The sequence below is a fragment of the Manacus candei genome, unplaced genomic scaffold (genome assembly GCF_025592945.1).
Source record: "Manacus candei isolate 608988 ecotype Guabito, Panama unplaced genomic scaffold, ASM2559294v1 h1tg000023l, whole genome shotgun sequence".
Lineage (NCBI taxonomy): Eukaryota > Metazoa > Chordata > Aves > Passeriformes > Pipridae > Manacus > Manacus candei.
The window spans coordinates 1,913,027-1,939,421 of NW_026138071.1; the positions used below are offsets into that span (position 1 = coordinate 1,913,027).

General features: G+C 43.5%; 1 protein-coding gene across 16 annotated transcripts in view; it reads right to left on the bottom strand.

Annotated features, from left to right (window-relative positions):
- The window catches only part of KALRN (kalirin RhoGEF kinase), a 505,663-nt gene extending 491,364 nt beyond the window's left edge, over positions 1–14,299 (bottom strand). For 8 of the 16 annotated variants that reach the window (XR_007904562.1, XR_007904561.1, XR_007904560.1 and 5 more), the window contains exon 1: positions 13,436–13,540. Coding sequence is in view for 13 of the 16 variants with exons in the window: in XM_051787535.1 (XP_051643495.1) it covers positions 13,436–13,508 (73 nt within the window). In the remaining 3 variants the exon portion in view is untranslated. Of the gene's footprint in view, positions 1–13,435; positions 13,834–14,079 lie in introns of those variants that run through there. The other 8 variants (XM_051787530.1, XM_051787531.1, XM_051787528.1 and 5 more) reach the window with 4 other exon arrangements.
- Between the last annotated feature and the right edge of the window lie 12,096 nt (positions 14,300–26,395).

Below are 26,395 nucleotides of genomic sequence, written 5' to 3' on the forward strand. Positions count from 1 at the left end.
TCTCATCCTGGGAGAAGACACCAGCTCTCACCTTGCTACAACCTCCTGTCAGGTCATTGTAGAGAGCAATGTCTCCTCTGAGGCTCCTTTTCTCCAGGCTAAACAGCTCCCTCAGCTGCTCCTCATCAGACTTGTGCTCCAGACCCTTCCCCAGCTCTGTTGCCCTTCTCTGGACATGCTCCAGCACCTCAAAGTCTTTCTGGTTGTGAGGGGCCCAAAACTGAACACAGGATTTGTGGTGCCTCAACAGTGCCGAGCACAGGGGGACGGTCACTGCCCTGGGCCTGCTGGACACACTATTGCTGATACAAGCCAGGATGGCACTGGCCTTCTTGGCCACCAGGGCACACACTGGCTCACAGCAGCCCTCACAGTGCTGTGCTTTGTACTGGTAACTAGAAAGGTGTTGATAACACACCAGTGTTTGGGCTACTACTGAGCAGTGCTCACAGCACCAGCACTGTCTCTCCAACATTCCCTGTCTCTCCAGTAGGCTGGGGGTGGGCAAGATCTTGAGAAGGGATGTAGCCAGGACAGCTGACCCAAATGAACCAAAGGAGTATTCCATACCGTATGATGTCTGCTCAGCAATAAACAGTAAGAGAAAGGAGGAAGAAGGGGGGTAATTTGTTATTTATGATGCCTGTCTTTTGAAGCAACTGCTATGTGCACTGAAGCCCTGCTTCCCAGGAAGTACATTGCCTGCTGATGGGAAGTAGAGATGAAAATATTTGGTTTTCCTTTGCTTCCACATGCAACCTTTGCTTTTTCTTTATTAATCTGCCTTTACCTTGATCCCTTAAAGGTTTTTTCCCATCTTGTTTTCTTCTCCCTCACCTACTGAGGAGTGGAGTGATAGAATGGCCGGATGGGCACCAGCCAAGGTCAACCTGCCGCAGGCATTTGCAGGGGCAAGAGAGCTCCCACACGAATCTCTACAGCCCTCAGGCTGGTGATCACTGCCTGTACTACACCTCCCACAGCTTCTGTCTCTAAAGATAACTTCCAAAGAGGAAACTTTCCTTTGTCTATATATTCCCAAAGGAAGATGTAACATGACTGTCTGTTTCTTGTCAGTGGGAAAATTACTCTTTGGAGCAGCACCTAATTAGAACTCTTTGCAGTTGCCTCATTCACATGTTACATGGGGAGCATTACTCTCCCCATGTAAACGCAGGTGGTGTGTGCAATCAGTTGGTACTCTTCAGAAGGCCATTCTACCCTGGATAATGCCATGTTAAGCAAATGGCCCTGTTTGGAATAGCAAGACACAGGTTTTACATTTGCGAGATATATTCCAAGAGGAAAAAGTATGAGGAAAAATGAGGCCAAGAAAAGGAAATCATATACTATGGTTATAGCTCTATTAAATTCGGCTGTGTGGAACCAGTCAGGAGGCACCTTCCCATGCCCCAAGGAACTAACGTGCCCATGAGAGACATCCACAGCAGAAACTTCCTGGCACAGTGGTTGGCTCTGCAGCAACAGGGAATCTGGCACTTGTAAATGACAACAAAGCAGAATCAGAGCTGTAAATGGCTCCTGACAGCATTCTCTTCATGGAGAGATCTCTGCAAAATATGGAATATATTAGCAAACCTGGGCTGGAAAGCAAAGCATTCTTAGGTAGGTGGAACTTTTTAATAGCATGTCATTAAATCTCTCTTACATTTAGCATTTAATAGATTTAACTTTCACAGCAGCATGCTCATTACAAAAAGGGCACAGGGGACCTTACCAAATAGTGAGCAGAACACACCCAGAGCCCAAGTGCCTCATTGTCAGCATTTGGGTACCACAGTGATGAGCAAAATCATCTGGATGTCTTAACACATTACATTGGAAATATCCTTACTCTGCTACTAGTCTTCTTTGGCCCCATCCCCACACGAGTCTGACAGCTGAACACAGGCCAAAATTTCTGCCTGTGTAAATTACTGTAGCTCCTCTGCTGTCACTGGCATCAGGCCATTTTTTATACCAGCTGTAGTTCTGACCTACGTATATTTAAAAATATGGTCAGTGTAATAAAAATCTTAAGACCATTTGACTTCTTGGTGTGGACATAGGCAAGGTGTGTTAATCTCATTTCCAGGACTAAGGCCAAGATGTACAACCTGTCTGAAGTAGGTCACCTGCATCCATATATAGGCACCCATATCAAGTGGTTTAAGAAGAGCCAAGTGTTTGCACATCTCTCTGATTTCACTTGTCACTTCAGCCATGACTTTTGACAATCCTACAGTAGAAAAGGATTGGTGTGCTTTTCCTGGCCTGTGCCCTACCAACAGAAGGTAAAGCCATGCAGCTTCGTCAGGATCTGCTCCACCCCCAGGACACGGGTTTTTCAAGAACACAAAGTCCACACAAACTCAAGAAAACCACTTACTACAGCTTTGTGCCTGGTTATCCCTTTTTATAGATGAGATCTCCCTATTCTACACAAAGGCTGTGACACTTAAAATGTTCTGAAATGCTGCACTAATTCTGTGTATTACTTCTAATTCCTGTTATCTCCATTACTACTGCACACCAAGGGGAGCTGAGAATAGCTGAGCCAAGCAAAGAAATTATTGTTCATTGTGCACATCTTGAGCACTTCCTGATTTTGGAGGTGGATGCTACAGAAACTTGTCCTTTGACTACCCAAAGAAGAACCTGCCAGTCTTTGGTTTTGAGGTATTGCAAATGAGCATCATAAAGCTCCCAGGCTGAAACATGATGGAGTTGAAAAATACTGGAATTAGTCCCTATCACAGCAGCCAGGTCTGAGCTGCTAGTTACACCTTACTGCACAGCTCAATGAGGAAGTCAATCAGCTTTAAAAAAAAAAAAAAAATCTTTTCCCATTATACGGGCTTACATGTTGGGCAGTGTCATTTTTACAGACTCCCATTACCACACGGAGCAGTTTCAATAGGTCTAAACTCATCCAACCAACAGGGTTTCCCCTCTGCTCAGTTTTAGTACCAGAGACAGTGTTAACAACTTTCTCCTGGCCTCAAATAGTTCAAGACCATCTCATTAGGGATTTGACAAATAACCTGAAGCACCAGACAGATTACAGACTAACAGGCACCTGTAAGAGATAGCTGACCTATTTAACACCCCAGCTAACTTTTGAGCAGGACTGAGTTGAATAGGAGCAAGCTGTTAACTGGAGATTCACACACCATAGATCTAAGTCCTCCAAACTCACACGATCATTACTATTTACCCGGTAGGCCTGACTTGCTCCTTAAGACTAAATTTATCTGAATGCTTCAGACTGACTCAATTAACATCACTCCTGAACTCCCTGCCTCAGCACAGAAAAGCAGAGCAGGAAAGTTAAATTGCTGTGAACAGAGTGGCAGTCAAGTCCAAGGAGGTTGGCTCTTCATGACATATTTCTGTGAACAAGATGCATTAAATGTGAAGCAGAACACCCAAGGATTCTGGCTCTGTGTCTTTGCTTCATACGGAAATGCCTCCTCTTCGCAGCATCAAAGCAAGACAGGCATTTGGTGCATCACTATTAAAAGACTGCAGTGTGATAATAACAGTCTTCAATGATATGGGACATCTCCTAGAAGAGAAAACCTTGTTATTTTTCCTGTGCTTTGCAGTACCTCCTACGGCTGCTTTCCTCAGCCTAAGCATGGTACGTGCGCAGGTTTTGCCTGTTCCCTGCTTTCACTGTGTACCCAGAGAGTCTTTCAATTTTTTTCTCTAAAAAAAACCCCTAGTTTTGGCTTTCCATCCCAAAAGTTACAACTCTAGTCAAACATATTGTTGTCTTATTTCTGTGATTTCCTCTGGCTTCTGACCTTTCCCATACTGACATCACCTGCTTCCCTTCCAAAGAGGATGCAGACTCTGATCCCTTTCTCAGCCAAGTGCCCTCCAGTTCTGAAGTGCTCTGCGATGTAACTTTGTGGCACTCTTCCATGGTTTCCCTACAGGCTTCTCATTTCTTCCCTGTTTTTCTGCTAGTACCTTATTCTCAGCCATTCCCTCTGCTCCACACCCAGTGTTAGACTCTGTAACTCCTCTAGCTTGTCCTTCAGATATGTTTAAAAACAAAGCAAAGTAAAACATGAGTCTTTGGTTAAAGAAATTCACAATCCACTTGACAGCTTTTATCATAAGCACTCAATGGCAAGGACCATATTTTTGTTTAGTGTTTCCAGGGCATCTGCTTCAGAAGAAACTAATCAGTGACTGACAATAATACAAATAATAAACCCTGGTAAAGAATCATCATAACATGACAGTATCACAGACCCTATAAGAAGACTGCCCAATTCAAAGTTTTATTTGCATTCACTCAGAATACTTTGAATAGTCTCCTGCACCTATAGCTTCAAAAGCTACTCAGACTGACAGGTACAGCACATGAAAGGCCTGTGAAACCAAAGGCAACTCGCTGAAAGTTTTCATCTGGAGTTTCCACTATACTCGTGCCGTGGGAAAAGACAATAGTAAACAGTGGAAGAGAAACACAGTCCAGATATTTCCACAGAAAGTAAATCTGCTTCCACAGAGAACTGCCTATTTCTTGCTAGCTATTATTTTTAACCTCTTGCAGATTTATTTTTACTACAATTTAAATGTATCTGTTATACGCCATAACATTATTATTATGAGAGACACTAAAATAGCAAAGTATTCTAGGCACTTGATACCGTTTTACAAAGCAGGGAACTAAAGCCAGCGATGACTGCAGCTCACTGCAACAACCACCAGCCACACGACACACACCCCCCTTTAGCCTTACTCCTCATACCTCCTCTGTGGAGTTACTCCCCAAGCTGTGGTGTGCTTTCTCCTGCTGTTTAACGGGGGTGGCAGGGAGCAAACAAGGAATTAAAATGCATCCAGTGGGATGAACTTCTGATTTCTGCTACCAGGCTGTGGGCACAGCCTTGGACTCACAGCCCACAGCTTGGAGCCACTAAAGCCATTAGCTAAGCCTACATATCTCGTAGCAAAACTATCTAGGATACTTTAGAATCATAGAATAGTTTGGATCAGAAGGGACCTTTAAAGGTCCCTGCCATGAGAAGCGACATCTTCCAAAAGATCAAGTTATTCAGAGCCCTGTCCAACCTGGTCTTGAATGTTTACAGAGGTGGAGGCATCTGCCACCTTTTTGAGCCATCTGTGCTTGTGTTTTCACCACCCTAATCCTAAAACATTTCTTCCTTATCTCTAGTCTGAATCTACTCTCTTTTAGTATAAATCATCACCTCTTGTCTTATCACAACAGGCCCTACTCATCTTTTTATAAGCCCACTTTAAATATTGAAAAGCCATGAGAAAGTATCCCTGGAGCCTTCTCTTCTCCAGGCTGAAGAACCCTTTCCTCACAGAATCCATTTCCAACCTCTCTGATCATTTTTGTGGACCTAACCTTGGGGCTTTAATTTCATTTTTCACTAAGATGTTTTAAATAAGCAAAGGTTTGTTTGTGCAAGGGTCTCAGGTTTTTGGCTTCATAGTGTATACTCTATTAAGATTAATAAAATACATTTCAATAAAGAAATTCCATCTTTATTAATGAGCTTTTCAGTGCTCCAACACTGAATGACATCTCTTCATGTCAAGACAGGCTATGGTAGATCATAACTTTCCACTCCTAAAGAACACAGCTGGCAAAGCTCTTTTGTTTTCAGCTTGGATGCTGTTTGGCACAACAGTTTGACATTCGCTTACAAGACTGGTGAAAAATATGCACTGCTAATTTTCTTAAGTGCCACGCCAGTGTCTCTGGGGGCCACATGTTTGCCTACCTTGCCATAGAGTAATGGGATTTCCTCCCAGATAATAAAGTGAACTTCACATCAGCTAAGGCAAGACTTTAGATAAGTGTCCTCCTCCTTCGTTACTGAAGGATATATTCATGGCAAAGCGCTAAAGTTGATAACGTCTTTAAAATACATTTCTTCCCTAGTGTGGGGGATACAAGCCGATAATCCCCGCAGATCTCCTTTTTCTCCCCCATTGCCCCCGTGGTTTATCATGTCCAATTAGCCATCTGCCATGCCGGCACTGCCATACAAAGGCAGCCTGCTCCCCTCCGCCGCAGCCCATCAGCAGGGCCATTGTCCCGGCTGACAAACAAGAATCAGACACTATTGTCTCCAGCTGACGATGCTGCTCCCAAAGTAGGCTGCCAGTTGCCATTAAAACAGCGGGAGCGCCAGAGTACGCTCCAGGAGTCAGGAACCGTGCCAGCAGCGCCGATATTACCGGGTGAATCTATACAAAGCTCTTTTTGAGATATATATCTATATGTTCTGATTTCAGGTAATAAACCACCCTCTCTATCTCAGTTGCACCTGAGCATGCCTGACCTACTGCCTTTACTGCTTCACCAAGCACTCACCTGGTAAAGAAATGGTCACAATCCCCAGAAGACAGCAACGTCTTGGTGTCAAATCTTTCCTTGTAATGTTGTTTATTATTATTTTAAAGGTAAGGCATGTCTTCTGCCACTTCAGCACAGCTTATTCCACATATCACACCTTCCCCTTCACCACTTTCCCCCCCAACCCCATCCCCAAAATGTATTTTAAAACACTGAAAACTCCACCATGTCTATGTGGGTACCAATTATGCAACAAGGTTAATTTAATTTCTCTTACAAACAACACACATTCACCCTTTTTCCCAAGGCCACTTCACTAAAAGAAATGACTAGAGCAGCTGGTCTGCCAGTCACCGAGATGTTAAATTGAAGATCATTTCCTCTTATTATTCTCAGCAAAGCATGATGTGACCTTACACTAAAAACTACAGGCTGCCTAATTATGGTAGTTTTGTTCCATCAGTGAAACTGAAATGCTGGTTCATATAATTAAGGTTACTAAAAAAGGAATTCCATTTTTAGTTTTAAAGGTAATTTGTTGCCTTGAAGTGGAAGTGCAACAAATTAGACCTATGTACCTGTATGTTCTCAGCTTGTGTAATTTGAAAGAAACAGAAAACACTCCTAGATTTTAGTAGCAAAGCCACACGTTGATAAGACACAAAGCACCCCAATAAACCACAATTTATTCAAGGCACTAGTTAATGAAAATGAGCAAACAAAATGAATATTTATGTTTATATTTAAAAGTAGAAACAGAATTATCTTCTAATCCCTTGATTAGGAAACAGAAATTATTTAAACTTCAACAAATGTTTTAAATGATATTACACTCTTCAGCACTGAACATACATTGTTTCCATGTACCCCTTTTAACCTTCACTGAATAGTTAAAAATAAAATAAATGAAAAACAACTGAAACTAACATGAATCCACAATAATCACACAGGTTGCCGACCTTCACAATGACTAACAACAGAGGAAAGTGTTTGCCCTGGATTCAAACGCAGTGCTCATTCTGGACCAAATCTGAAATATAACATGTATACTTTCATATTTTGCTGAAATGTTACTCTATTCTTAGCACAAAATGCTCTAAATCCCATTTCAACACACTGCAGTCCACATATCACGCAGGTGACTGACTTAAACCCAGATTTACGATTGCCACTGCAGTGTCTGGGCCAAGTTCTGTTTTCTGTTATATCTGTGAAAACTCCCAAACAATTCCTCTGAAGTTCTCTGGATCTGTACAACAGTAACACGATCCATCCCAGGACCGAGTGGGAAAGAAATAATTTAAAATATTATGACTTCTTTCTTTTACAGCCCTTTACACTTTAAGGTTCTCCATTCAGACGATCATACTTGACTTTTTGTATCCAGCTTTCTTTTGCAAAACGTATATTGTAATATTCACTGTTATTCCTGCCAGATTCTCTAGGCAAAATTCCCCAAGTGGCAAAGTCCCTTCAGTTAAACACAGGGTGCGTGAGCCATGCAAGGCTGTAAAACGGGAGTTGTTTATCCAAAGAAATATTAAAAGCAGGACACTAGTCCAAATCAAACAAAAGCACAAATACCTCTAAGTCGTTTCATGAATTTAAGTTCCAGCCATAAAAGACACAGCACTATGGGTTTATAAGGCCTAATACTCCATAAGTATTTTCTTTGATGTAACTATGAAATACTTAAAATACCACTGGGTACTGTATGGTACATGTCACCATGGAGCAATAAAGCTGCTCGACATCCATAATCGACCTTCCCAAAGACCACAAGGTCACAGCAGCTGAAACAACAGAATACTTCATTCCCAACCTTCAAGAGGCCCAGAGCACCTGTCCAGCCAGAGGACTCCCCAACAGGCTCTTAACATGGGGGTGTGCTTGGAAATTACACCGAGGAAAACCCACCAAACCCATTTTTAAAACCTCATGTTTCCCCGGTAGGTTATTATTGTGGGACTTGATAAAAAATACAGTATGGGAGGCAGGTGGTAGGAAACAGCAACAGCTGTATCTACCTGGCCAGGTTGGATGCTCATTTCTATCCATGCCACTCATCATCCCAAGACACACATGGTCATCTAAGGCCACAGGCAAAATAGTCTACACAAACACTAGGAAGCTTGTTCCTTTTTGATGACTTCAAGAATACAATTTTCTTCTTTCAGAATTTCAACCCCAAAACACAACACAGGCAACAGGCCCCCACCAACAGCTTTTGTAGGTGCCACATCGAGCTTTGTGTGCCTGTGCACTTCACTAATGTCTGTGCTATGGGCTTATGTTTCCTATTGCACCCTGTCCTGGAAATCAGGGATTGTGAACTTCCGTACACATGAGCTCTGAACAGAAGCTGGGTGTGAAAGGCCCCTTCCTCTGGAAGTAATTCTGTTCAATATTAATTGAATTAATATCAAACACAATAAGTATCTTTCTACTGGCCTATAACACAATGCAATCTCATCCTGAACAAACACATTGTAAATAACTATCAGATGTCATCCCTGATGCCCTTCTGAGTGAGGAAGAAGGAAGTAGTATAGGAAAGAAATTATTATCTGAATATAAATCACTCATTTAAATTGTGCCCTTTCAGCATCAGACAAAAAGAGATCCACTTTTTGTCACAAGACCCCACAAACCAGCAGGTTCTGCCCCATTTCTGAGCAGCATCAGCATGGTGAGAGGGGGAAGAGGACAGCCTTCTCACCAAGACCTCTTGATTCACCTTTATGTCCTTTGCCATGTCTATACGTGAATTCCCAGACTAACAGAGCTGCCTCAAAGTCTTGAGGTGGAGAAGATGGGACAACAGCAGGGCAGAGCCACACAGCCTTCCACGTGCACTGGGGTATCCAGTGACAAGAGGCTTCTGGGGCCCCACATGTAGTGAGATAACTGTCCTCCTCCCCCATGTCAATCACACGACAAAACAAAAAACACCTGCATTAGACAATAAAGAAAGAAAACAACAAAACTCACATTCCTGACAGGGTCAGAGGTCAAAGCCTCCAGAGAGTGGTACAGCTTTTAATTAACAGCATCACCTCAAAGAACACAAGGGCTTTCCAAGTGGTAGGAAAGACCTGACAGTCTTTTCTGCAACAGAGCCTCCTTTATCAGCACACATTGCCAGACCAGGCCTTATGAATTAAAAAGTCTCAAGGTGAGGAAGCCAGGCATCACACGAACACCTCACCCCCAGTGACAACTCGACTGAATCAATTTACCTGCTCTACGAGGAGACACTTGAGTCCATCAACCTCGAGGAGCACTTCTCTGCAGACATCATCTCAAGCACATCTATTGATCAAACAGCCTGGCCACTGCCAATTATTTTAAAGTTATTTTAACAGCAGAGCCGCCAGTCACTCATGCACAAATGAACAATGCTAGAAGTATAACCAGATGAAAAGCAGAAAGCAAACAGAATAATTCATCGCGTTCAAAGGAGATGGAACAACATCAATTTTCGACTCACACACGGGAAGTATCAATGACAAAGTTGGCATCTTCATATCAGACACAATCAATGCTATATTTAAGTGCCAGAAAAATAAATTAGAAAATAAAACTGTACCTGATAGTGGATAAGAAATATTGATGATTACTCTTGTTAGTAATTGGTAGTTTGCTAAATTGTTCTGTCTCTGACCTCTGTAAAAAAACTTTTGGAAAAGGGTTTCCTCATGTGTTTCACCTCTGTTTCCAAAACACATTGCATAAATTACTGCAGCTTAGGCAGGAAGTGAAAACTTTCCCTCTGTGTCTGTATCCAAGGGATATCTATCATTTGTGCACTTTACAAAGTGACTTACTTTATGTTTGAAACAATAAGTATTTGGATTCTGTTCCTTGCAATATAGAAGTCTCAGTACACATTAAATATAGACTACTGAGAATTCCAGAGAACTTGCTCATATTTTATCTGTCACCAAAATAAGACATAAGAAACTTAATAAGGAATACCTAGGCATAGATTTGGTTTCTTACTGAAACATAAGCTCAAACAGAAGCGACAGACATCACACAGAAATTACTGCTGCAATTCAGCATCCAGTGTTATCCTAGAAATCAGAGCTGGAGACTGCTATAGTAATTTCTGCCCTTCAAGTCCCCCTGCCTGTTAATTTTTATCCCAATAACACAGGATTGATTGTCTAAAGGAGAATTCCTGAATTCCTTCCGCGTACATCTCATGGTGAAAATTGGAATAGTCCCTGTCCTGCCTGTCTCCAGGGAGATTTAACTGACTGCCAGCATCAACCACACAGGTGTTAAATCCACCCTCTTTCTAAAGTCATTCCTAGTTCTCATCAGTGTTAAGCACCAGAACAGACCTTCCTTTATTACCTGGTGTTAACTTTTTCAATTTGACTTTCCAGGTACAGCTCAGAAAGCTGCTATCTCAATTGTCGCCGCTGATAAGGGACTGGTACCGCGAGTGTTTGGGTGCTGCTGGGGGAGCTGTTCTGCGTGCGGCGCCACTCCCAGCATCAGCCTCCTCTGCCGGTACCAGGGAGCAGCCTATCGATCCTCCCGGCTCAGTGCAAAGCCCAGCCGCTTGCTAAAAGCCTCTGAGAGAGATATTAGTTACTCGGACCCTTGTTATTTTCATGGAGAATAATGAGTTCATGCTTTTCCATGTGGTAGCTGTGAATTTGGGTAGAGTTTAGGCTGTTTAGTATATGCATGTGCTTTTAGAGCAGCTAATCTTTAAACTACACAGATTCATTTTTTATTTGATGTGAATGTACAACGGCACATAAGACAATGGTTATGCTTTACAAAACCAGAATATAAGTCAGGACAAAGAATTAAAAAAAAGATAATACCAAGGGGAAAGGGATGCTAAGTCAATGCAGGTCTCTGCAGGTCTAACAGACCCTGTCTCACAGTCCCTACTCAGGCAGGGTTGTTATTGCCAGCCTGAGAGGTGCGGGAGAGTCAGTTGTGTCCTGGCTACAACTGTTCTCCCAAGCCCCACATGAGCTGTTCTCTCAGCCATCCATTAACCCAACTTCAGACAGGCACAACAGCAGCACACAAACCCCAGAAGAGAAGGGGGCCCAAACAATGCAGAGAACCAACAGTCTCATTTCACACAAGTCGTGCCTGCTCTCGTGCTTTCCCCATTTCTCAGAGATGTTGCCCAGCCATTCTAACCAATGACAATCAAAATTAACTACTAATAACTTCGGCGCTTTTTTCGTATCATCTTTTTGGACGCAAGATGCTACATAATGGTGCAGAAACCTGAATTTTGCCATCTTCTTTGATGAACCTTAATGTAAAGGAGACAAGCATCAGAGATAGCCTACAGATACATGCTTCACTGCAAGGATGTGGCCTAGGCCCCCCTTCCAAGCCCAGGTTCCTGCGATTTTGTTTCCTCAAGCAGAAGTATTAGAAGAATCTCTGAAATCTCCATGTTAAATGTATAATGCAGGTGACAAGTGTATTTGTGGATCTACAGGTGAAATTTCAGGTGAAGGAAGCAGGTTGGTAGAAATGTCTAGCCACATGCCTCCCTGTGTTTTTCCCTCATTTAGGAATACCTCTTTCATATAAGCTAGATAGGTTTGACTCTCTCCAAATTCAATTCTGCTAACGTGCTTATGTCGAGAGGGAAGTGTTGCAGAGAAATGATTCAGCCTGAGGTGAAGAAGGGGAAAGAGGAAAAAGGTGGAGGGAAACCTTAATTAACAGGGGTTTTTTTTAAAGGAAAATTGGTGCATTATTTTTCTCTTTTTTTTTCTCCTAACAAATCTGTCATTGTTGAGACTTAGGAAATTAGCTTGTAACCAGGTAGGCTATCAACAAGCAAATATCCTATGGCTTAATGACTTGTGGATCACAAGATACACACAGCCAGACCTTATTATACTTATCCTCTGGATCAAAGGGTTTTCACATAAATGGGGTGCAGTCTACCATAGCAGGGAGCTGCTGCAGGCCTTCAGGATTTTACTTCTTTAAAGTTTTGGTGATTACATAATCTCTTTTTGGTAAGTGGAGCTCAAAGCACTGTGTGTAGCTAATGAGCAGGTAGAGGGAGGAAAACAGCTGAAAAGCAGAGTTTTGACAAACAGCTGTGGCAATAAGTGTCAGTCCTAGCCCATAAGGGTCAATGCCCTTGTGAAAGAAGCATTTAATCCTTTACAATTTTTAATTAAAAATCTACCAAGAAGATTATAATACTTTCTTAAGATTTTGATGGAGGGAAGGGAGAGAAGGGGGGTGTGTCATGCAAACCACAAGTTGCTTCACTCGAGATGCTGATACTGTGCTGGTGGCTCCCACACAAATACCACCCCACAAACGGGTGATGCAGTGGGGACCCCAGCATGGAGCTATTGCCCATAGAATTTAATTAACCACTGCTTCATTAGCAACACCACGCTCTGCCGTAGCCCAGCTACACTTGGCTCCACTTCAGCATCCTCTGAACCGGGGAGCGAAACACAGGACTCTCACCCAGCCCTGAGATACTTCGCGAGCCGTTCCCCGCGGGGTCAGCCTCCCCGGCCGGCAGCGAGGCTGCAGGCGAGCGCTGCCCGGGGCGTCTCTGCCCTCACTGCCCACCCGAGGGCGGCAGGGGCAGCTCCCGGCGCTCCACCCGGCCGGCGCGGGGTGGGCAGGGCAGGCGGCCAGCTCCGCTCCCAAACACCGGCCGGTACCCGGGTGGTGCCGCCGCCCGGGGCGGGGGCCCGGCGGGGCCCAGCCGGCGCTGCCTCCTGCGGGGGGTGACAACGCGGCAGCTCTCCCCGAGCATCCCCGCGGGGCTTTTGTGCCTGCCTGGGGAGGGGGCCCGGCCGGTCCTCTCCCAAGGCGGTGGGAGCGCAGCCCCGGGGTAACATCCTCCCGGGGGGCGGGAGAGGCGACCGGGGCACGTACGCGCGAGGGGCTGAAGAAGACAAAGCGAAGAGGCAGGCAGGGACCCCCTCCATCCCCTCCTCTCCCCTACTCGCGACTCCACTGCCGGCGGTGCCCGCGCCGCAGCCGCCAGCCCCGCATCCCGCGGCGGAGGCAGGGCCCGGTGTTGCTCCGGCCCCTTCCCCGCAGCTCCCCTACCTGTTCGGAAGAAAGCATCCACCTCGGAGTCAGGGACAGCGCCTTCCTCCGCCGCCCCTTCGGCGGGATTCATGGCTGGGGGAGAGGCGGCAGCGAGCCCGGCGGCTGGTAATATCCAGTGAGTTAGGGAGGAGGAGAGCCGAGAGAGAGAGAGAGAAAAAGAGGGAGGGAGAAGAGGAGGGAGGGAGGGATGGAGGCGCGTTCAGCAGCGAGCCCAGCCGAGCGCCGCCCGGATCATCCCTTCCGCGGTGCCTGCGGGGCGGCTGCCCCGGGGCTGGGCTGCGCTGCCCCCGGGCTGCGCTGGGCTGCGCTGGGCGGCGCGGCCGGGGCGGGGTGCGAGTGCCGAGCCCCGCCGCCGCCGGCCCCCTCCCCTCCGCCCGCTATTGTTCCGACCTGCTCCGCTCCGCTCCCCCCGCTGCCGCCGCTGCCCCTCGCCGCGCTGACAGCCCAGCCCGGCCCGGCCCCCGGCGGCCGCCCCCGCCGCTCCCCTGCCGGCACTTCCTGAGCCAGGCCGGCCCGGCCGCGGCGCCCCCGCCGCAGGAGCAGCCCCTCCGCGGGGCGCGGCCGCTCGGGCGGGGCGGGCCGGGCACAGGTGCGAGCACAGACACCCCAGCGGGGGCCGGCAGGGGGTTTTTATTCCCTACCGCTGTGCGCTCCGCAGCCGTGTCGCTGTGCATCCCCGGGCGGCACCGCTGCCATGTCTCCTCTGCGAGGAGCAGCCGCGGGGGCTCGGCGCGGCGCTCGGCTGTCAGCTAGGCAGGTACTCGGGCAGCGAAAGTGAACGCTACTGTGGTTACACAGACACAAAAATTCTTCCTTGGTTTTCTTTTCTTTCTTTTTTTTTTTTTTTTAATGTTCATGAGCTGTAGGGCACTATTGCTTTGGAAACGATCAGTGAAACTGCATGTTGTTGCAGGTATGCCTTCATATTTTGTTCTTTATAATCCTAGGTGACTAGAGAGCCAAAAAGGAGTTTGAAAAGCCAAGACCCTGGTCCCAGGTCAGACACCGATTCAACTCACTAAACGATTTTGATTTCTCTACTGTAACTCCGGTATTTGTGGTTTGGGACAATAAGTGTCGTCTCAAAAGGAGTGCTGTGAGGAATACTTGTACTTTGTTAGCTGCCGAGTTAAATATTCTTCCCTGAGCCCAGCTATCAAGATTTCAAGCACAGACAGGCAGAGATAGACAGCAAGACAGATGTTTGCCATTTGGGCACTTTCTTCTGCTGTTCACCTATTTGAAGTTGCCCCAGCTCCTCATTCTTCTATAATCACGTAACTGCTCTAAAACGAGCAGCCTGCTTAAGGAGAAATGTTGCTGTTTCACCTGTTCAAACCACGGCTGTAAAACAGGAGTGTTACTCTCACACCTCACAGTTCTCCATTTTTGTTTCCTCTACTATTAGGAAGAAAAAGCAACTGTTAGTGTTATCAGCCCTCTGGCTCTATTACTCTTGGATAACCCATCCTTGCTGTAAAATGCCATCCATCACTCTCAAGAATAGAAGTCCTTTAGCCAGCACATCCCCATGGACTCTGTATCGTTATTCTATAGGAGTAATGTCCAGTCACCACTCCTGTGCCACTGAAAAACTCTGATGTTTAAGGGACTTGAGGACAAAACACCTCTGAGAACCTGGTCACCACAGAGACACTCACTGGAGCACTTCAAAAGATGTATCAGTCTAGTGCATCCCAAGACAGAAAATACTTGGAATAACACAAGTGTCAGAGCCAACTGCTTATGAGTGACACTGTTTGGATCAGATCTCAATCCGTACATAGGTTAGCAACTGAGCCTGGCAGAACTTTTCCTGTTTCAGCCCAGATTACTTTAGATGCCAAAGGAGCATAGGTTTCTTCCACCTGATCTCTTCTCAATAGAGCTGAGTGAGAGGAAGGCTGGATTTGGATGTATATTGTATTTGATTAAAAGACTGAAAATTTCCCTGCAGAAACTTAACTTTCAAAATGGTAATGACCAGGCAGGATGAGCACAGAGATCTCAGTCACATCTTCTCTGACCTTACTGTTTACTACTGGAATTGAAACAGAATATGTCATGCCCAGAGACTCAGAAAAGGGCAAACATCCTATAGAGATCCATCTAGCATTTAGTTTCCCTCTGGTTGCCTTATTCCCTCCCTCCTGATCTCTGATGTAGTGTGATTTCCCATGCCTAACTCACGCTGGTTTTAGCTGAAGCCATTTATCCTTCTATGCTTATGGATAAAAAGGGTCATTTCACAACTGTCTGCAGAAAATAGCAACACAAAAGCTATGTCCAGGCTGCTGAAGCTCACTGTAGACCCCTGTGCTGTCTCTGAGCTCACCTCCTTAGGACAACCAGGATTCCAGGACCACCTCAGTATCAGGCATGCCAGCAGTGGGGCATTACCACAGTACAAGTGCCTGATTACAATCAGTCTTTCAAGCACCAGACTTTCTTCAGTGACCATTCACCCCTTCTTCCACATCACAGCACAAAGCAGAAAAGCTTTCCATCTTCCAGGCTTAAGGAAGCTGCACCATTTTGAATCCCATCTCAAGATCTCATCTCTGAATACTCACTAGCCCAACTCAGATTCACTCCTTAACCCTCATTCTCCCCCAGGTTCATTCAGGAGTGTGAGCTAAAGTCTTGGTAGCTGGGAAGAATGTGGCTTCCTCATGAAGCACTTTGAATCCACTCAGGATTTGCTACAACCTGGTGGGCTTTAGAGTTAAAGCATTGCAGAGCATCCTTAGAAGCTAGACAGAGGTTACTCATAAGCAGGGAAGGTTTAGCATCCTCCAAAGGGAGTGAATGTTGTCAGTGATGGAAAGATTTATATTCCCCTCTCATTAGGAACAGTGCAGGCGTGGCCTGCAGCACCAGCTGTAGAAATCATATAGGCTACAGAAAGCACATTTTTCTGTATAACCTGCAATCAAACATGTTAGAAAATACTGAGGGAGGGAGTGGTTCATTTAGTTGGCCTGTCATCCCAATACCTACACAGATTCCTGGGTAATGATTAAACCATCTAAGACACTCATATTTAACCATATAAAATACCAATATCTTCTGAAAACAAATTATTTTTTTCTTCACAGAAAAATGTCATTGCAACAAGAATGGTCCCAAATCTCTCATAATTTAAAACAAATGAGAAGTTCCACTTTTTAAAGAATAAAGGTGTTTGGAGAGTTTTTTTGCATAGAGTTTCATTAAGGTCTATCAAGACTTAGCTGTGAATATTTCTTGCCCATCTCTGCTGTGCAAGACACACCAAGTTTGTTCTTCTCTGCTTGCAGCTCCATCAGCCAGGGAAGCTCTGCACAATATATTCACTGTTTTCATGGAATTATCATTGAAGCATTAGTCCTGCTGTCACATTTTGCACACACCTCTTATTTGCACACACCATGGCAATGCAGGGTGGGGAGTACCACAGTCTGCTATCAGTAAATTTTAGTGCAAACCCAGACACTGAGCTACTATTTTTATTAACACGGCAAGCAGAACAGGGTTGTCACTGTAAAATATCATTAACAAGTGGGAACCACCATGACTTCCGTTCAAGTCCCGGCAAGGAGTTTACAGTTTTTGTTGTTCAAAGAAGAGCCGTTAAATAAAGAATAAAATACTTTCTGCAATGTATAATTCACTTTTTAGATAAAATGCTGAAGGCACCTACAGTTTCCTTGAAAAACAAAACACAAAAAAACCCCTGTAGAATTACATAAGCCAAAATACACTAGTTTCACTGACAGACACAGTTTTTAATCTTTTGCATGGCTCAACTTGACAAATGCTCAATTCATACCACACAACTTACTTTAACTAGGTACGAATGTTTTTCTTTTTGACAGCCCCTAAAGCCGCTCAAAGATCAGAAACTGTCACACAGGCTTTTGATTTAAGGCTTCTGCTACAGTCAAGTTTTCCAGTGGGATGGCAATAGGTGGCATCTGAGTGAAACACTTTTTACCTAAACATCATGAGCTTGCAAGCTATAGGATGGGAGGAGGGAGAAGAATTTGAACAAGAAATCAGCAAAATTCATCTTTCCAAGAGAGCAGATCCAAGACAGAAGAAATGCATTTGAAGGCTCTAGGACAGTTGCACTGCTGGAAACAGAATAGCACTCTGAGAAAGCGCATGCAACATGGGTGTCCTGCACGAAGGATCAGGAGTCCAGAGCTGCAAAACACAGTACGAGGGGCAAGGGCTGTCATTCAAAAGGGACAGGGAGAAAAACCACCCTGGAGGCTCAGTAGAGGAGCTGCAGCCTGCAAGGGGCTGCAGAGACTTACTTGTGCAGAAAGTGCCTCCCATTCAGCGACACAGCAACGTCTAAACAGAGAGTGTTAATAGGTGGGATCAAGAGAAAACCTGAATAGCAGAAGAGGAAAATATAAGTCTTAAAAGCACATAAGGCTGCCTTGTTAATAATTTATTTGCAGCTACATTCTGGGGTATGTGAGAAGAATTTCTCACACCCAGAGACCCGTTCAGACCTATGTTTAGGTATTAGACTTGAGACTACTACGCTTTTAAATGGCACCAGGCACAAGGGGGTGGAAGTTTCCATCCACGTTCTAGACTATCAGGAATGTTGCAAGGGAAAATCTGCAAGTCCCCAGAAACAGGGTATTCAGAGAAGACTCGAGGGCAGGATGGAGGAGGGAGAAGACACGTTTCATATGTGTAGGCTCAAATGCCCATATATATGCCAAAGATAATTTCTGGCTCAGCATGTGCACATCAAGGTTGGCTTTGCAGCATCCACATGTACATTTACACATGTGGCTTAGCTCTGTCCTTTGCTTAGATGTAGAATAGCTGTTTGGGCAGGCATGGAGCAAGCTCTAATTCTATGCCAAAGCCCTTGTCTCAGCATCATCCCCACTGTGGTTATCCTCCCTCTCTGGATCACAGCTGAAGTGGGAATGTCTACTCAGTCGCTATCCACACTCCTGCTTTCAGAGTGGATGTAAATTCCCATTTCCCCTAACTTGGACAGAAAGCTGAGCAATAATCACTCCTCTGCAGAAACATCACTCTGCTCAGAAGAAAGTGATAGCAATTAGCAAGACAATTTTAAAAACAGAGAGTTGTTTTATCAACGTGGCAGTACAGAGGTTTGCTAGCATCAGGAGACAGACAAATATGTCTCTTCCATAAATTTCAGAATTGCATTTGCTACTCTGGCCACAGAAGTTAAACTGAATTAGCAGCAAGCAAAACAGCTGATGCATCCAAGAAGTTACAGGTCCAGTTAAGCTTACAGATATGCATCTAGAAGAGCCAATAGTGATTGAAAATCCTTTTCTCCCTGGCAACTCTTTGGATACGTTTGTTAAATAAGTTGCTAATAAGTGCTAATGGATCACAGATTCTGTTAACTAATGAAATAAAATAAATAAATCTAATCACAAAGGCGGTATCCCTCAGCCAGGTTCTGTTTGCTACAGCAGACTTGAAAAAAGCTTGTATCGGCCAAGTCTATGCTGTACTTTTATGTACATACAGAACATGAGCCTTAAGCACTGTTAAGCTGGAACATTTTATTCTAACTAAGTTTCCTGAAAACATTTAATCCTGATCCTGAAATTTTGCCAGATTCTTAGCGATACTGAGCAGTACTTATTTGACATGAGCTCCTAAACTCCAAGCAACCTCCCAGGCAAGTTCTGCCCAGTGCAGAAAGAGTTACAGAACTAGAACAGAGAAAGGAAGTATTAAATATTGAAGTGTTTGGGGAAGAATGTAAATGTACATGGTAGCTATTCAGAAAACCAATTTTGAAGTGAAGCATGCATTAAAATTAAACAGTGACTACTACTTTATTACCACAAGCATTCATTTCAGTGCACTTGTAGGATACTAATTTCACACATGGTTGGACATAAATACTAACTTGTTTTCCATTTCACCAATATAAATTAGTGTGAGAAAGAAGTTTCTTCCTGGGACAAAAGTAGTGGTGTTGTATGCAAACCCAAAAAACAATGTGAACCCCGTTTATATTTTTTTTTTTACAAAAAATTAGAAAACTAAGTTATTGGATCTCTAAATGTGCCATAATATTTAAGCTTTGGATTCCTCTAAGAAGCTCTAGTAAACTTAATTAGCTAACACATTAAAAGTATCCTTAGGATGTCAAATGATTAAGTCATTCTTACTGAATCAGGTGAAAACCTTTCAAAATCCCCTAGACCTCCTTACTACAAAGTACATTATACATTCCTCATAAATCCTGACAGCAATCCTCACAGCCTCTGTACCTGTTTATCCTGCTCAGTGCTTTGCAATAGCTGTAACACTGAACATGTACATTGTGATATTCACACCAGACTCCCCACAATAAGTGAAATGTTTTTTCAATAATTACCTAAATGAATAAAGTTAATCAAATAGATTTTATTTTGCCTTTAAGTGAACATCACAGTATTGTTCATGTAACAGATTTGGATAAGTTCTTATCTGTGGAGTCTCACTCAAGGAACTGTTAGAAGATACCTCTCAGTGGGGTTTTTTGTGGCAGTTTGGATTTTGTGGTGGTTTATTTTGTTTTGAAAAATCAGAATTAGCATTTCTGAAGGCAGCAATCAGTAAATTACTGAGACCAAATCTGAGGCACTGGAGTCATTCAGTGACTTTGAGTTTTCATCCACATTCCTGAAAGCACACACAGCAGTTCTTGCAGGTAGATCTCAGGGGCAGCCATCACTCCTCCTGACACAATGAGCAGGGCTCAGTTATTCAGTGTCTCCCTGCTTTCCAGTAACTACTTCTCTCCAGAGAACTTTGAGAGTCCTGCTGAGCACAATTCCTCTTCTGTCGCTTTCCACAGGTATATTTTCAGCCTGGCTTACAGCTATGGCTGGAAAGGTTTCAGACATTCTCCTCCATTTATGGTCCTTTTGGCTTTTTCTTTTCTGCCTAATAGCAGGTCTCCTCTCAGTGCTGCCTATAAGCAGAGGTTCACAAGGACAGAGAGTAGCTCCAGCTTCCTCGCAGTATTCCTTGCTACAGGCAAGCGTGACAGAGGGCAGGTGTTGGGATACTGGGGATACAAGAGAAGCACATGTGACTGCAACCAGACTCCTAACTAGACAAGGAGGAAGATGTGTCCAAGCAGCCACATCCTCTTGATTCCCAGAGCCCCTGGGGTGAGGCCCAGCCTTCCTCTCCTCTCTGCAATGACTCCAGAACTGGCACTTAACTGCTTGCAGATCTCTCAGATCTCATAGCCCAGCTTAGCTCTGAACTTTAAAAGTAGGTCTCTACTGCCACCACATCTTGCTTATAGTATTTTACACTTTCCATGCATTAAAAGGTCAGGGATGGATTCCCACCATTCACAAGGAGACGTAGCCAGGCAGGGAGGATAATGTACATATGGTGTATTGAAGATTCCTGATGAGGTTTGTGACCATTCCAACAACTGCAAGTATGAATGTTTTTCACCCTAAAAGAGATGCTTCAGTGGCAGAACATTCAAGAAAGAGCCTCTGTAGATTTGTATAGTTTGGGGTTTCAGTACAAATTGCCACTTTGATATTTTTATTTTTAGTTCCAGTGCTGATGGGACCAAGATTCGTGCAGAAGTGCAGATCTGGTGTGCTGACAGCTTAGAAGGAGACAAAATTAGGAACCAGATGGGAAAACACAGATGATACTGTTCTGCAGAAGAGGCAAGACCGTATCTGAAGACACTATTTTCAAAACAATATGTTCCTAACCACTGTGACACTTGCTCTGAGAGGGAGGTCATTTATATAACAGCAGGTAAGACTGACATACTTTCTGCAGAAGAGCTGCCTTCAAGGTAGGTATTTCTACAGCCCCATCTGTCAGTCTGATAGAGGCTGGTATCAAAATTGACCTCCAGGGAAGCTGTGCTATAAATTCTTAAGGACCACACATGATTCTGAATATCTTTGAAAACATAATGCCTCACAGCTGCTGGAGCTGAAGCATTGCCTTCCTTCAAAGGGTAAACCCTCAGTGGTCGTCTGGATCTGTTTAGGAACACTGATATCTGCTATCTGCTATAAAAAAGCTCTCTGTATCACTCTGACTGATATAATGAATCTAGAAAGTGTACACAAGAACCAACCATCTTCCTTTCCTTGGCTGTGTCGTGTCAGCTCTTCCTTGGGCTCCGGTGAACATCTGGAAAGACTAATTCCTTGCTATGCTCTGCTAGCATGCTTTATTTCATAGCCAGCACTAGACAGCCCATGCTCCAGAGCTGCAAGAAGTCTGAGCTATAGGCCATAGGCCATCTGGCTACCAAGATCCAGTGTCTTTGGACCAAGCCTCTTTGGTCCTGGTAGAACAGGCTGTTTTACCAGCAGACCTGGTATATAACACAGACACAAATCTACAAAGACATTCATACACCACCTTGTCAGTGATTAGAGAAAGCATAACTCATTTCATCAGGACTTTGTTTCTTGGTAGAGCTGTCTGGGGCAAATCAATATTTGACTATATTTGAAAATGTTTGTGGGTTTGGGTTCTTTTTTTCCCTCAGGGATTTTTGTTTTAAATGGTTGGTGGTTAAAGACAAGCCAGGTACCCTGAAAGTGAAATACAGGGTGCCTGTGCAGCCTGAGTAGTTATGGCTACTGGAAAAACTGAACCTGTGTACACGCAGCACATGCTCATCAATATTCAGTCTGGTATGTAGCCAAAGGAAAAAAACAACTTCTACTCCAATGCAACAGCCAGAACAATAAATATATATTAGATAGAAACAAATATTGAGAGTAAGAATTCTTACATTCAAATCCAAGGTTTCTTTATGCTGCGAACTGTGACATGCAAGAGAACAATTACCCCTCTAAATAATAATTAACCCATCTGCAACAGGGCTATTGTGTATTCTTGCCTTCAGGGAAAGGCTAAATTCGTTATGGTTCAGTGAAATACTCTTAGATCTACAGCTGCACAACACACTACTTCAGGGTGAATTCTCCTTCTATGAGAAGTCTTGGCAGATCTCTTGCACAGAGGCAATTTCCACATTCCCAGTTATGGTGGATGGTATAGTGCTATAGCAGGATACTCTGGTGCCCAAGGGACACACAATCCCCTCCCCTTCTGTCTACTCGTCCCAGTTGGCACAGTCTGGGCAACAGCTACATTGGTCCCCATTTGCTCATAGGAGTGACACCCAAAACCCAGCCACCCCTTCCCCAAGTCTGACTTTCTGCAAGTGCTAAATAATAACCAATTGCAAGTCCAGGAGAAACTTTTATCTCAAAGATACATCTCTTCATCAGTTATAAAATGGAACAGCAGAACACGACAAATGAATCTAAGATTCAAATGTCAATATTGCAAACATATGTGGCTTTTCTAGGCAACAGAAATAAACACTGCAGTCATTATTACCACTCACACAATCAAATATAGTTTGAAATCCGTGATTTTGCATTTGTTTACATGTAATGGCATTTCAATCCTTTTAGTTTAATTTCTTTGAAAGGCCATCCCTCCTGTTCCTTTTATGTACATGTGGATATACACTCATACTTGTGCTGATTCTCCCCCGGCCAAAGGAAAGTTTCACACACTTCTTTTTATATATGTATTTTTCAAGTGTGGGAAACCAAATTAAAACTAATTTGGGCAATGAAGATTAAAGTTCTCTACTAAATAGTTTTCTTTATTTACCAATGAGTGTTATCTTGTCTAACTTATTAGACCAAATATATTTTCTATGCCTTGTATCTGCAACACTGGGACAACAGCAGCATTTAGTTTTAGTCAGTAGTGTACATAAGTGTCCTAAGTCTACTACAGACTTTAACTGTAGTTAAAGTAGAGTAAATTCCCTGCTCTGGTGAAATTAAAAGCCCCTCTAATATCAAGAAGACTGAATTTCATCTAAATGCTCTTCAGTCTGATCAGTATAACATGCTTTTATTGCTAAAAACCCAGGGTTCAAATACTACTGTCAGCACAACTCATCATCTATTTAGATTGTGGAACCAGAACTAATCCTAGGAAGTTTAGTCAGGAGACATTTCTTTTCCTTGAATTAAGATCAATATTTTAGCATTCTATTTGCTTTCAGTAAAGCACATTGTTCAGAAAATTATTCTTCCACCCTGTACTAATGTGGTCCAGGATCTCCCCAACTACTTTCTTCTGCATCAGTTATTAGACCTTGCACTACCCTCAATAACACCAAGTTCTTACAGTTGAGAAGTTGCAGCTAATTCAGAATACATCAGTGCACAGGAGCAGCTTAAATTATTTCCTCCAATGCATTATCATGTATTTATCTTCTCTGAATTTCATTTGCCATCATATTGCCCAATCATCCAGTTTATTAAATCCTTCAGGACACTCTCCCAGTCCTCCATACTTTCTTGCTTGGTTTCACCACCTCATTATTCAATTAATCTTCTAGATCATTACTGAACATTGAAAGGTATATTCTCCACACTACAAAGTGATTATTCTTAAAATTGAATTGGATTTTGCTGTGATACATTTAGTGGTGCAAGAAACACAACCATGAAAGCATTAGACAAATACTTCAACATATGTCCCTAAAGAAAACAGAAGTTAGATGGACTTCTCATCCTCACCAGGGACACCGTGGTTTGTTGTTCCAGGCCCAGTAACACTTTCTGTGGTTTATGGTATGCTAACAAAACAGCATACACTTAAAATAGAGCCTGATGATTTCAAGGGAGTTGAACATCCCCACTGCAGCAGCAGTGGCTGCATTTGCTTTAGTCCTCCTTGTGCCTGGGAAGAGCACCAAAGCATGCTACTGCTCGCTGACATGTTCTCCTTCCTCCTAGGAGCTCTTGCTATCTCCTGCAAACCCAGGGGGAGAAGGAGATAGATGAAATGGAATAGAGAAGATAAGGAAAACATCACCAGGAAAGCTGGGAATGTGCCAAGAACCCAGTAGACTTAGGCACTCCATTCCCATTACAGTTCTGTAGGTGTTAAGTGCCAAATAATTTCAAAAATCCCTAAAGAAATGACTACATATGGCACACTCTGCCAAGGCGTGGAGCTGCCTCCCTGCTGTGCTCTGGTTTTGTCCATAACAGTGTAGGTGGACATTTTCAGACACTAACATCAGGCAGAGGAGCTACTGACTCAGAATCTGCTGTGAACTTTCAACCTCACAGGAGTCAACTCTGAAGTCTCCCTCTGACAAAAGTTTGTCACAGTCTCTGAGAAACCAGTCCATTAAAAGGTTTCAGAAACCTCCTTCTGAGCCTACCCAACAGATGTTGCTTTCTGTTCACTCCACAAGAAAAGACACCCATGTTTTCAGAGTCCAGTATAATTATCATAGGAGTCAACAGAAAGACAGCTGGAGTTCCAGGGCTGTCACTTCCTTACTCATTTTGGAAATACTCTCAACTAAAGCAAAACTGCCATTGGCCTTTCCCCAAGATTTCAAACAGAGAAGAACTGCAAGATTTGACTCTTATTTGTAGTTTCTGATTCTTTAGGGCAGTGCTTTCATTTTCCCTGCAACGGGCAGTTTTCTACCCATGTTTCTAGAAATCTCATTTTCCCATCTTTTTCTCTATGATCTTAGTGAAAGACAAAGTATCTAAATAAAAAACAGAGTTGGAGGTTGATCAGTAAAACTTGACAACGTGTGACAGAGTTGTCAGGTAAGTGGCAGGGCTTGATGATCCTGAGGTTCCCTCTCGATCCTTTGCCTTCCAGTTACACTGCCCGCAAGGGAGAAACAGGGGAGCTTTGGTCAGGAGGAATGCACTGAACATGAACACAAAGATTTGGGGGGTTTGGTTTTGGTTTAAAGGTATTCTGCCCTTTACAAGATTTTAAATGCTACCATATTTTCATACATAAAGCCTCTGGGTGATTTGCATACATGCACAGGAATCTCTGGATCTTGTAACAATTCTGCCACGGATTTGCAAAATGACATCAAGCAATTCACAGTTCTGTACCTCTTTCATACTTCTGTAAAATGGTTATGGTGATACTTATTTGCCTCCCAGGAGTGGCAAGGAATCCTCGTTCCAGTTTATAGCGCTCTGAGATGCTCAAGGAGTGCTATAGAAAAGTGGAGAGTTAATTGGTTCATAAACTGTCAACCTTATGGTCATCCTCTTGGTTAAAAATAGCTTTAATGCGTCAGTTCTTTTTGAGTTAACACAGAAAAAGGCAATTAATTATGACAAGGTAGAAAGTTTGGGGTTTTTTTTGCTGAAATGTACTGGAATGCTAATTATTGTACAAGCATTTATTACAAACTACCCCTCTCTGGAGGCCTGCAAACAGACTTCAGTACAAGTCTAACAAGGGCTACAGCACAGACTGCTATGCACACATCACATATACTTTTTGTAACATATTATTGTAATATTAATTGCTTCAAGACATTATGATGTAATTACAACAAAACAATGATACCCCAGCCACTGTCAGTGTGCACGTATGGAGGCAATGCTGCCAAAGTGAAATGAAAGGGTGGTGCTGTGAATTGCTGAAGAGCAATCTTTAACAAGAAAATGGAAGTGACACCAACATGATTCTGTAAAGATGGTATGATGTCCAAATTAAACTAAACTAAATCAGAGGCATTCCATTTAAATCATGTTATGAACAAGAGCCATTTATGCATTAGTGATTCAGCTTTTTAAATGAGTCAGTGACAATAAGTGACAATGTTTTGACAGTTCATCTTGAATGGCAAAAGGATCATCTGAGCCATAAGCCTTCTTTTTTCCCTCCCTTCCTCTAATCCCTTTTCAAAGAGGCTATAAAGTGCATTTCTGGTAAGAAGAGTGGTTTCATAAAGACAACACTCTTGAGATCAATATTTATTCACTGTCAGTGACCACCAGAGAAAAGCTCTATTCCTACATTTTTTTCTTGCCTATGATGTCTCATTTTTACTTTAATACCCAGAGAATAAGATCAGATCTTATCTTACCACATAGA